The sequence below is a fragment of the Penicillium pulvis genome (genome assembly GCF_028828015.1).
Source record: "Penicillium pulvis strain IBT 33274 chromosome Unknown contig_12_segment0_segment0, whole genome shotgun sequence".
NCBI lineage: Eukaryota > Fungi > Ascomycota > Eurotiomycetes > Eurotiales > Aspergillaceae > Penicillium > Penicillium pulvis.
Genome location: NW_026643072.1, coordinates 3,701,909 through 3,714,433, shown reverse-complemented (window position 1 = coordinate 3,714,433; position 12,525 = coordinate 3,701,909). Strand labels below are relative to the sequence as shown.

The window sequence follows — 12,525 nt, the reverse complement described above, 5'->3', positions numbered from 1 at the left end:
CTCGTCGTCATCCCTTTTAAAGATTCCCTTCCTCTTATTTGGCTACTTTTTTCTGTTTCTATCTCCAATATCACATTTACTTTCCTGCCCTCTTGCCTCAACGTCACGGTATTCCAAAGTCTTTCTTTTCAACAATCCCAGTGGACCCATCGGGCGCATCAGATAAGCGCGACCCGCTTTAGATCGTGTGGGTTTTGGTGGAGATATGATCTACAGCACCTTCGAATCTTAGACCTTACGCGAACCATCCAGCCTCTGTGAATACCATCCAGTGTACTTCCAAATCAGATACCAGCTCTATTCAATCATCGAGAATTCCGTCATGAGTTCTTCAGCCGCATTCTCTGCTGTTGCGACGTCGAGACCTGGTATTGCCCGCCCGGCCCTGTCCCAATTAGCGTACTCCCATACCACCCAAAGTCGAAGCATATGCTGCGCTGCTCGGAACACCCATGGTCCACGCAATAAATCAGAACGAACTTGGCCCTTTGACAAGTCTAATCGCGAACCTCTCGCCAGCACCCGCTCTGGGTTCTCAGGCATCTCCGCTGGCGGAAAGATGAGTTTCTGGGAATCCGAACGAGAACAGATGCTAGAGCGGATGTCAAATTTGAGAACTCAGTTCTCCGAACGCCCTTTTGGTGCAATCTTTGGGTATCAAGTAGACTTCTTCAAACGAATGGATGAGCTTCATCAATCTCGGCCGGGCTCACTGTGGTCGTTCATCGATGCCGAGCACCCTATGGCCAAAGATGTTCATCCCAAGGCACACCTCCAAGACTTCAACTTCACTCAATCTCCAGAGATTAGTCGAGACAATCTTCGATACGACCCTATTTGTGGTCGTATGGTACCAAAGGAACCGCAACCTGCTGTTTACTGTGCTCCTGGGAGTGAGCTGGAGGCAAATTTTGTTGGCAACCCGTCTCTGGCTGACAAGCATCAATTTCAACCGGGAGCTGCCCCTAGGGAAGTTGCTCCCAAAGAGCCATTTGACTCTCAGACAGTCGACTGCCCTCCTGGAAGCGAGCTGAATGCCCTCTTCACCTTCATTCCGACCAGCTACCAGAACGCTCGAACTAAGACCGGGGATTATCAAGAGTCTGCTCATAAGCCTAACATCAACATTGATTGCCCTCCTGGTAACGAGTTGGAGGCGTTGTTCACTTCTGAATTTGATCATTCTGGTCAGACTCAAGCTGAGGTCTTCAAACCTTCAAGACACATGAAGAAGTTGTCTGTGGATGCTGGCTTGAAGTCTGGGGAAAGCGTCGAATGCGCTCCTGGTAGTGAGTTGGAGGCCCTGTTTGCTTCAAACCCTGCCATTGGTATGGATCAAGCATATCCGTTGAAGGATCATGAAACGTATCCTCTTGAGTCCACAAATACCTTGGTTGACTGTTCCCCGGGAAATGAGCTGGATGCAAAGTTTGCTTCTAATCCTTCCTTTGGGATAGCTGGCGACAATGCTGAAGCCATTGTTGACTGCCCACCGGGCAGTGAGTTGGACGCGAAGTTGATCGCCGAGTCGATCTCCACGACTGAATATGGACAGTTCCAACCCTCTTTAGTCGCTGATGATCTCCATACTCAACAGGCCAACATCACTCAAGACTGCCGATCTGGCAATGAGCTAGAAGCCATGTTCATTACCAAGGCAGCTGGTGGCAGCCCTGCCTTGACTGAGGATCTGAGTTCTTTGCAAGCCAGCGATATCCGGGCTCGTTATGATTTGTTGGATGCAGATATCAAGCCCCAGTCCTGTTCGTCCAATGATATCGAATTATCTGGCACTGAAGACCGTCTTGGCGACTACTTCCAACAAGCCAAAAATAGCTCCATCTCGGAGACTCAGGAGCCCCCGGCTGCTGTCTACCGCATTCTGACTTATGATTCTTCCGCATCGCAAGTAACCACAGCCGAGTCTGACTTGTTCTTTGGTGTGAACGAATCCTGTCCTCTGGTCGAGGTCTTGTCTCGCCTTCAAAACCCTGGCAAGTTCGTCCCATACTTCGAACAGATGCAGCGTGATGGCTATGAGATTATCACTGGCGGCGGTGACATTCTGGTCTTCAGAAAGGCGGACAATGTCACCTCCCAAGCCCCCACCAAGCGTGACCCTGCTCCTCAAATGGAGACCGCCCAGTTTCTTCGACATGACTCCGAACCCACCAGAGCTTCCGCCAGCTCCTCGAGCCCATCTTTCACCAACCAGGTGAGCAGACAGTGAAACTGTCTATTCCACTCGCCATCCTAACTGGTCGACTCTGTAGCCACCCCCAACCCCTGGATCAAGAAGTGTGGAGGAACCCGTGTCTTCCCACCCAGAGTCAATTTCCCACAAGATTTTTCGCCGGGTAATCTTGACTAGTACAGCCACGGCAGCATCATGCTATGCTATCGGGGTGGTTGTTGAGTACTTCCGTACTGGAGGAACAGACGGTTACGGCATCGATGGCTTCACTGCCTTCGAGTCAGAGCGGCGTCACCGGGATTAACCATTGGTGTGCCACATTCTATTTTTCTTATCGATTTGATCATCGGTCTTTTTATTCGAAAGAGGAATCGTGAGGCAGGCTTCACTACTCTACACATTTCTATACCCATCTTATCCCCCAATCTTGCACAGTCATCTAGCGTTGGCATTTACGTCCAAATCACACATAAGACTCGCAAGTTTAGATTGAAACAAATTTAAGTCCATATTGCATTCTGATGTTTCTCAACATAAAAATAGCCTCCTAGATACTTCTTAACGTCGAGGACATTCCAACCCTTCTGTAAAACCCTCTACATAACATTTCCCACAATCATCTCCTCATCCTCATCAGCGTTACCCCTCGAAACCCCCTCCTGATCATCCCAAACAAACTCCCACCAAGGCTTCCTCGCCTCCCGCAAGCTAGAGATCCCATCCTCGCCCCCAACTCTCATGGCCTCCGAAACCCTAGCCACCCGATCTTCCTCCGCCCATCTCGCAACCTGATCACGTCGCAACACTTCTTCCTGCTCTGCAATCCTCTTCTCCTCAGTCTTGATATGCTCCTTCATCAACATACTCCGCTGTTCTTCAGAATAGACACCAGGAAACAAATAATCAGAGTCCGAATCAGAATCTTCATCTTCTTCATCTGCACGGTTGATAGGATGTTTCTCAAAAAGCTCTTGGATAGCTCCACATTTCGCTTCTCCGCTAAGCAGATACATCTGCAACGCAGCGAGCAGCTGTACTACCGCTGTGAAATCCTGTTTCACCCATAGATCGTACTCGCGTGTAGCTAGAACACGGAAGGTGCGTGGATTTGGCTCGTAGTCTAGTCTGCGTAGACGGGTAGCTTCGAGGTGCCGACGGACTCGCTCCATATTCTCTGCGCCGTAGAAACGGGGGCTACGGAGAGAGGTGGCGCGGCCTCGACGGGTTGGCGGACGGGGTAATCCAGCGATATCCGTGTCTGTGTTTGTATTTGCGCTTGTGGCTGTGGGGAAGTTCATGGCTCCATCGATATCATCGGTATCGTCTTCCGTGTCTGCGTCGTAGTTTTCAATGTGCACTGTGTGTGGCGCTGAAGGGGAGGACTGTGCTCGACGGCGGCGGTTAGGGGGAAATAGGACTGGTGCTGGGCCTGGGACTTCGCGGCGGCACCAGAGGCTGGATATTTTCTGGCCTGGGAAGTAGGCCCGCATGAGGTGGAGCTTTGAGCCGTGGAGACCCAGAAGGAATATCTCTTGATCCGGAAGTTTGTCGCCAGGGATATGGAGAGGGCGAACGTGGAGGAGTAATTGGCCCAGCATTAGCTTGAACTTTTCGTTCAGGGCTGAGATGAGGTGTTCTTCTTTTATTGTCTGGTGTGTAGCTGGCTGTTAGATGGTAATTCTCAGAGTGTATAAGATGTGACTAGTTGCAAATAGTGGAGGAGACTTACTGTAGACACGGGTAACAATGGCCAGCACTGGCCATTGTCAGGCTCAAATTCTAGCGAGAGGAAGCCCGAAGTATTGGGCCCATCTCTGTGTTTCTCGCGATATCCAGTCCAGTATTCAAGCGTGGTGGATACAAGTCGGGGCCTGGGAGTAAAGGAATGGTGATCAGTATGGACAATTTCCACAAGACCTGACCATACAGCCTAAAGGATGACTTATCACTCACTTCAAGAAGAAAATGGCATCGCCTTCTCGGGTAGGTCGCTGTAGATCAATCATATCTGCAACCTCATTCATCAGCGCGTAGATGACCTGCCCCTGGGATCGCGAATTTCTTGAATCAGTTTGAACCATATGGTCTTCAGACCCGCCATCCCACAGCCCCTTTGAGAAAGTAGGTACTTTGGCTAGGGTCTTGAAGACTCCTCTATATCGGATATCGACTTTGGACCATTCGCCCTGGTCAACATCGCGGGCATCCTCGACATTTCCACGGAAAATCCAGGGCTTTCGCTGAACAGACGCTGTTCGAGAGAGTGATTAGTACATATGGGCAATCGACATGCGAAAACCTGGGGTAGAGTTTGTGGTAGGGTTTCGGGTGACTGTATTAAGATGAACCATGGCCTGGAAGCTTAAACTTACACGTATGTTCTGCCCGTCTCAGGTATTTTGCAGGGATGATATCCTCCATTGGGCGGTTCAAGAAGAACTTTGCATCCAAATTGTGCACTCGGGAAAGGCGAGGGCCTGGGTTTGTGGGTCTGGCAGTACTCGTCTGTTGATGAGCCATACTGGGCTCGCCGAAAAATTCCATCGTGGAGAACGAAGATGAAAGCAAATCTTGAGCTAAGAATCAGATGGGAAGTGGGTAGGTGTAAGAAGATGGAGGGGAGGGAAGGAAGTGTTATGGTTGTGGTGATGGGTAGAAAGTAGCAGCGCGAGATTCTTCACTTAAGGCTACTTTCTGCGCACGGTGTTGTGATACTTTCTTCAGCGAGACAATCTGCGCACAATCGTGAATATACAAGTTAAGTGGTTCTAGGCCAACTAACGCACTCCAGGTCGCTAGTATTTTGTTTGAGCTTTTTGAGCAGAAACCATTTTACTGTAAACCCTTTCATCATGTATTGATCTACAAGATGATGCTTTTTCATACCTCGATATAATTTCCTTGGAGATTGATATATTGTGAGAACATAATCAACCGAGCGCCCACGAGCTTGAACATTCTAGTACAAAACATCGAGCGAGCTACAGTACGTTATTGTGCTAAAAGTGACTTGGCCACCTATAGCTTCCAGGCTCCCGCAGCAAATCAGAATAACATTGTATTTATAAAGCAACCATATGCGGCCTGAAATATATGCTACTCATTTAGACATTAAAGAAACATACTGTTTCACTAAGCTCAGCATAACGTAACAGACGAACTTAGCAAGTCTTCAACTAAACATGTCAAGGTCCATAATTTACCAGCTGCATGAAGAATGCCTACATGTCCATGCAGCTGGCTAAGTTCTAGATCTGGTGGACTACGTGCTTAACCAAGTACTGTAATCAAATGAATGCCGTTCAGAAAAAAGCTGACGTATTCTTCTCAGCCTTGGAGACTCCTCCAGCTGTCAACCTTGGGTATGAAACAAAGTTAGTGGATAGGTATCAGCGTAGGCCACGAACTAGTGTTATAAGTTTAGGTGGATCTGGAATATTCATGAACAATATACATGGATTTAGGTACTTCTGCCCAAATTGCACAATATATATATCTTCGCCTGAAACTTAATACGCGTCCATGAGACCATTTGGGCACCGTCCTTCTAAGGCTACCCAGGGTATATATCCAACAGAACAAAGGTTCGATGACGACGAACCGTACTTGGGATACTCACTGATTTTACATTAATCTAGAACATTTGAACATCCTCCGGTTCTTCCGTCAGCCCTAACCACACAAAGCACCGTTCTAGGCCTCAACGTCCAGCAATATGACGTGCCCCGGAGTGGCTTGGCCTAACGGTCTCCACGTTGTAAGGCAGAGCATCCACAATGCTGCATGAAATTCTTTGCTTGACGCAAGCCCGAAGTCCAGACCACGACGACATGCTCCACTGGACCATTGTCCAGAACGCCAGTCACGTGATCTACCAGAAAAATGATTTGTGTGCTTAGGTAAGTTGACGCCATGACCCAAAATGCCTGGGTGGCGGGTGGGGCCGACAGCTGTGCGCAAACTCAGGAACAGGCCTAGCGGCTGTTTCGGTCCGTGGTACTGTTGATGATCGTGGCTTTTGTGTATTTTTGATTTCTGTGGGATTTTTTAAGGGGTTCAAGGTTCAAGCCCTGGATTGCTTAGCTTTTACGGAGTAGAAAAGAGGCTGATTGTTGATATGGAAGCATGGAAATAGTTTAGGTTCAAGTGTATGACGGGAAAGTTGGGGTCGGAATTGAAAGAATAGTGGCTTATCCCGTCTATATTTATCCGGCCACCAAGTAGTTTTGGGCGAAGACTCCGGGTTTAGCGGTTTCGGTGTCTGTGTCGAACGGGAGCTGGTTCCACTAGCATGGCAATGGTGCGGGAGTCTATTTCTTTTTTAGCAAAGAAACTATAGATCAGGATGAACAGGCCTCCACGCGAGAAAAATGCAGCTGCAAGGAATTGAATCATGTTCAATTCGCGCGTATTTTATACTACGTGATGACTGGTCACCCCCACCAAATACCAGCAGGAGGAATGTTCGAGGGACGCGCTTTCGCGAGAAAGCTTCTCCCCTTCATTCCGATCATGTCATGGCCCCTCGGGGCACGTGGATTTTGGTTTGTTCTTTTCCTGTCATTGCTTCTTTCTTTCGGTGATCGTCGATCGGTACCCGAGGTGCGTTCACCGGATCGTCAATGTTCTGCGATATTGATCCTAGCTCATACAAGATGAGTGCACATACTAGATAGCTGCGCCTTTGAGCACCCTATTTTTGGATAGTTCACAGCGAACCTCATTGAAAGGCCCGAACAGGAAGTAAACTTAAAAAATCGCCCGAGTAGCATGACGTATGGTCAGCGTCGGGGCCATTTTTGTATTCTTTCTTTTTCTCCAAGTATAGTCCAGTAGTTCATCAAAAAGGGGATATCCATACGACAAAAGGGGATCAGTCCCGGAACTACTGATACCAAGAAATCAAGAACCAAGGCCGAAGCTCGCTAAGTAAAGAATCGCTAGGCGACCAAGCGTCTATGGAGCGTATTACCAAAGAAACTGTGATTTGATCTCCTTGTTGATCGATTACCCGAAGCAGCGGCAAGAGCGAAACGGGCGTTCAGGATCAAGCCACTAGTTCCAAATTGGGCATGGTGGGACCCGTACCTGCTTGAAATCCCCGTGTATCATGTCTGCGCGGGAAGGACCATGGTCCCGCTTTGAATCTACCACCACGCACTTTGCTTCTTCATCCACGGCCAGGCACACGCAAGTGGTCTCCTCGACTCCACCGCAACGACGCCGTCGGTCTGGGCCATGCGACGGACTGAACCTTGTGCGGCAAAAGTACTAGTAGCGTGCCCAGAACCAGGCTAAAATTGCAATGGTTTAATTAGGATGCGCGCTTCCAAGGTCAATAGCCTAGGGGAAGTTTAGTGATCGTCAACCTTGAGCACGAAACGACAGTGAGGTGGAAAAGCCTGCAAATCAACCCCTCCAGACCCTGAACCAGAGAGTGTTGAGCTTCTTGCTCCATTTTGCAACCAGGCCGAGCTATTTATGCCACTAGTCTTTTTTCTTCCGTCTCTTACTTGAGGCTTGCTCCTTCTCCACCTGGCTAATTAACGGGATTTATCTCGATTTGATCGATCTCCTTTCCCCTGTCTATGCTGATCCCATCAAATATCAGCTAGGCCGAGCAAGGTCGTACAACGGCAAAACGGCCCAGGAACCGTGCAGCTCTAATGCTCCGAGCGTATCGGCGATCTCAGCCGAATAGAGAGTGTAAGGTTGCCTCATAGTTCGCTAGAAAAGTTCAATCGTGTAGATTGCAGTGGACATATTCATTCCAGTTCCCTGCATTAGTATGTTGCGTGATTTTAGGGACGTATAATGATTGTTTCTAAAGCAGAGACCAGGCAGCTATAGTAGATAGTGTGTCCAGTATTCATACAACCATGAACTGGAACTTAAGAAAAATGAAATTATCAAAAAGTATCCAGTGGAACCCAGAAATTGAACCCGCAATCATGGCCGATGATGCTAGCGGAGTGCGTGTAGATAGCAATGTGGATAATGCTAATTTTCTTAATTTACGGTAAGATTGGTAAGATTACGGTTGTTGTTGACTGCCCACACGTGTCCGCCCCCATTTCCCTTCAACTTCGCCCCTAATTCAGATCGCTCTTGAGAGCATGTTCTTTAATTCACCTTTATTCACTCCTTTCTGTTCTCCCATTTTCGTCGACGACGACGGCACTTTTGACCTGGGTCCAGCCAATTCTGCTCCCCTTGCATAATCCCACGGTCGCCGCTTGCTTTTTGTTCTCATCTACTCTCCAGTAGACTGTCGCTCACTCCTTACTGCTACCCAGCCCACACTCGCTTTTGCTGCTTTTCCGGTCGTTTCAGATTTTACGACCCCTTCCATTCGTTTATTCAGTCGATCGCTCTATTCGATCGGTCTCACTACAAGATTCGGTTGCCCATCGTGACGGTTTCTTGATCTATAATTCTAGGTTATCTGTGAGACGTTGTGACTGTGTCCAACGACTCTCGTGAACATCCTAGGAACTTCAGCGGATTCGAATCGCAGATACCCATCAGGGCCTCGGCCATTTCATCCCTGAGGTGTTGACAGACGAGTTCCAATTACTCGTACTGTACCCTCCATTATCGGACTCCTGAGCGCTTCAAATCAACTTTATTTAACCTCAAAATGCGTGTCAACTCTTTGTCCGTTTTCGCCGCCTTGTCCCTCGGGGGCTTCCAGCTGGTGGCTGCGCAGCGAGCTATCCAAGATGACGATGCGACGCACGTGGAACGACCGCGCTACTACTTCCCCCAGAATATCAAGCGTACTGTTCACAACAGCACCTACAAGAACAACGACCCACCGAACCCCCTCGGCACATTAGTGGACGACATCACCGGAGAGACCGCGACTACATCCTCTGCGGCTGCTGCCACCACCGGAAAGGAGGTTGTTGTGGTGATTTCCATTGACGCCGAAGGACACCGCCACACTATCACCACGGAGACTCGTTCAAACGCCGCCGCGACTACCAAGTCGACTGTGACCACCGCCGTGGACGACACAACCAATTCTGACACCACTACCGCGAGCAGCACCGCAAGCAGTACCGCAAGCAGTGCCGCAAGCAGTGCCGCAAGCAGCACCGCGAGCAGCTCCACTGCCAGCTCCACTGACTCGGACAGCTCCGCCGCCTCTAGCAGCTCCACCGCCGCCAGTACCACAGCCACCCCGACAACTAGCGCCTCCTCAGGCAACCTGCTGAGCGATGCTGCGGCTGCAGCGTCGGACCTCTTGAGCGGTGACTCCACTACTGCCGCATCTAACGGAACTACTAGTGCTACCACCTCAGCCCAGGTCACGACTTCCGCCACCGCATCGGTTACTGGATCAGTTACTGGATCAGTCACTGCCTCAGTTCCTGCATCAAGCTCTGCATCAAGCTCTGCATCAGGCTCTGCCTCAAGCTCTGCTTCCTCGAGTGACGATATCCTGGCTTGGTTGTTGGGAAGCGACTCTGCTACTGCTACAGGAACCGCCACCACTAACAGCACCGGTCTGGCTACCATCCCCGTCAGCGTTCCTGTGACCGCTAGCCCCACCGCAACCGGCGATGCGCTCACCAGTCTCTTGGCCAGCGTCTCGGCCGCTCTCAATGGCACCGATTCCACCACTGGCATCGGTGCCGTCCCTACCCCCTGGCCAGCGTGACCTCTTACAAGCCGGGAAGCCCTAGCGGCACTCCCGTTGGTACTGGCAACGGCAGCGGTAACGGCAATGGCAACGGCAGCGGCACCACCACCGGAACTCCCACCGGCTCGATTGGCGTTATCCCTGTGCCCCATTCCCCCAGTGCTGGCTCTGGAAATGGCTCTGGAAGTGGCTCTGGAAGTGGCTCTGAAAGTGGATCTGGCAAACCCACCGGCTCTGGTGTTATTCCTACTCCCATTCCCACTCCCATGGGAAGCCAGACCGTCAAGGTCACCCCTACTTCAACTGCTTCCCTCACGCCTACCCCTGAGCCCGAGGCCACAACGTCCTCTCACGTTGAGACTACTAGCACTACTCACACCGAGAAGCCTGTTGAGACCACCTCGTCTTCTTCTGACTCCAGCGACTGGATGCCCTCCAGCATTCTAATCCAGCCTTCCACTACCGAGAGTGCTATCAGCACTAGCACTGCCACTCACAGCGTGGTTGCGTCCCTTCCTGACTCGATTACTCCTTCCAACAGTGTCACCCAGGCTCCTGCCGACTCTATGTTGCTTCAGCTCGGTTTTGACGGCAGCCTTCCCTGGTCATTCGTCGCTACCACTCCTCTGTCTTCGTCTCAGATCTTCGAGTACATCCCTCAGGCCCTGAAGCATGCTCTTCCCTACTGGGGTGCCAAGGCTGAGATGTTCGCTCTTGAGCCTTACTACAACTGGGAGAGCACCGGATACAACGCCACCCTCGCTATCTTCTACTTCCCCACTGAAGGTTACCAAAAGCTGAAGTCTCAGAAGACTAACCCGAACTCTCTTCTCTACACCGAGGAGCAGAGCGCGACTGTCAAGGCCTTGATGAGCATGATTGACTCCACCATTCCTTTGGATTTCACCGGCAACTGGCCCAGTGATGACGGCGACTCATCATCCGGTTCTGATGGCAGCGACGGCAGCAGCAGCAGCGGCAGCGACAGCAGCGACGGCAGCGACGACTCCTCTGATGGCACCTCAAGCAGCAGCAAGGGTAGCGCTAGCTCCGCCGGCATTGCTGTCGGTGCCGTGGCTGGTGCCGCCGCCTACGGTGCCGCTATGTTCTGGGTTGCTCGCCGTTACCGCAAGAGAAAGCAACTGCACCAGCGCTCCAGCTCTGTCGACCAGATGAGCCAGGGTTCCTCTGTCGTCGGTGCTGGTAACCGTGTGTCTGGTAGCCAGCGCTCCCAGATGATCAGTGCCCCCGTTATGGCGGAGAACTCTCTGGGCTGGAACTAGATGGTCCCCCTTTACAGGAAAACAGCAAAAAAAAAATTTATACCAACATGGATAGACCAGATCCTTTCTTGTCTCTATTCCTCCCCATCCCTCGGCCGAGAAGAGTCCCAAATACTCGACGACATTGGTACTTCCCTTTTCTCGTCAGTGGATCTTGACCTCTGCGCTATCAGGTTGAGAGTGGGAAGGATGAGAGCTTGCACAAAACTTTATTTCACTGTTCATCATCCCCTCCAAGGATGCACAATGTCACATATCATGTATCTTCCCACTGTGAAATTTTGCATTGGCCAACATTTACCTCTTCCCTTCTTATCATTCTTCTGATACTCCGAGCGACGTCATGTCCCTGCCGGCGCGACCTGTGTCATTTCATTTTCATTTATTTTTCTGAACTATTCCCCCTTCTGTTCTCCCATACCCTTTTCTTTTCTATTACTTTACCATGGCACTATGACCTCCGAATGAGACGAATGTTCTACTTCATGTTCTTGTGCCGCTGGAAAGAAATCTACTTTTTTACTGGTCATATTATGTTTGGACTCTTGCACATCCCTAATGGTCTGGGTGGCCCAATTCTTGATGAGCCGACGCTACTTCCTTTTCCTTACCTATCTCTCTCTGCGCAGGATCAAATCCTTGTTTTTGAATGCTCCCTTTTTGTTGTACAGATGTATATCTTGTGTTGTTTTGCGATGGATGTGTAGTAGATGTTGAGAATTTGAGAATGAGAGGTGTAGATTTCCTACTTTAATTTTTCCTGATCTTGTAGTCATGTATCATTAGTGTAAGGGATCGCCGTTGCCGAGACAGTGGCGCCCTTGCGTCCCCGTTAGCCAACCTTGAGCTAGTTCCAAGGTTTCGTTCCTGCGTCTGTGCATGTGAGATATCCAAAGTAGACTCGTGTGTGGGACAAGGTTGCCTTAACAACGGCTGATGTACAGCCTGTATCAGAATATTAGACCATTCCAAGGTTCTAGACCCGTTTATCGTGGAAAATGAAACATCTCATATCACTTTGTTCAGGACTGAAAAGTCATTTCCTGGTGTTGTTGCAGTTGACTCCTGTGTTTGAAGACTATAATAATGTATTTGAATTGTTGCTGGCACATAGCAAGCAAATACTGTATGCTTGGAAATAATCATGCTTGATGAAGAAGTCATTTTCCATTCAAGAGGTAAGAATAATATCCCAATTCTCTCAATATAACAGCCACGATCCAGGCCAGTGACAAACAATACATCTAAAGCCAGAAAGTGGGGATATGAACTGGACGCTAGGAAGAGAGAATACATAGTGTACAAGAAAAAAGGGGAGATACTGCCCAAGAAGAAAAGCAAAAACGACGGGAAGTAAGATTTGAAAGAAATTGGGAAAAAAGAAAGAAACTCCACCCAAC

The 12,525-nt window shown here is 49.8% G+C and overlaps 4 protein-coding genes across 4 annotated transcripts; 3 read left to right on the top strand and 1 right to left on the bottom strand.

The window, feature by feature from the left end:
* Positions 1–322: 322 nt before the first annotated feature.
* Positions 323–2,498, top strand: N7503_002612 (uncharacterized protein; the record flags this gene model as incomplete). The annotated part of the gene is made up of 2 exons (XM_057062159.1): positions 323–2,215; positions 2,274–2,498. The coding sequence occupies 2 exons, from the start codon at positions 323–325 to the stop codon at positions 2,496–2,498; spliced, it is 2,118 nt and encodes a 705-aa protein (XP_056926121.1).
* Positions 2,499–2,790: 292 nt separating this feature from the next.
* Positions 2,791–4,738, bottom strand: N7503_002611 (uncharacterized protein; the record flags this gene model as incomplete). Its single annotated transcript, XM_057062158.1, has 4 exons — positions 2,791–3,858; positions 3,924–4,065; positions 4,148–4,445; positions 4,567–4,738. The coding sequence occupies 4 exons, from the start codon at positions 4,736–4,738 to the stop codon at positions 2,791–2,793; spliced, it is 1,680 nt and encodes a 559-aa protein (XP_056926120.1).
* A 4,096-nt stretch (positions 4,739–8,834) lies between these two features.
* Positions 8,835–9,860, top strand: N7503_002610 (uncharacterized protein; the record flags this gene model as incomplete). Its single annotated transcript, XM_057062157.1, has 1 exon — positions 8,835–9,860. One exon carries the CDS (start codon positions 8,835–8,837, stop codon positions 9,858–9,860), a length of 1,026 nt encoding a protein of 341 aa, XP_056926119.1.
* A 248-nt stretch (positions 9,861–10,108) lies between these two features.
* On the top strand, positions 10,109–11,125 carry N7503_002609 (putative mucin family signaling protein Msb2; the record flags this gene model as incomplete). The annotated part of the gene is made up of 1 exon (XM_057062156.1): positions 10,109–11,125. One exon carries the CDS (start codon positions 10,109–10,111, stop codon positions 11,123–11,125), a length of 1,017 nt encoding a protein of 338 aa, XP_056926118.1.
* Between the last annotated feature and the right edge of the window lie 1,400 nt (positions 11,126–12,525).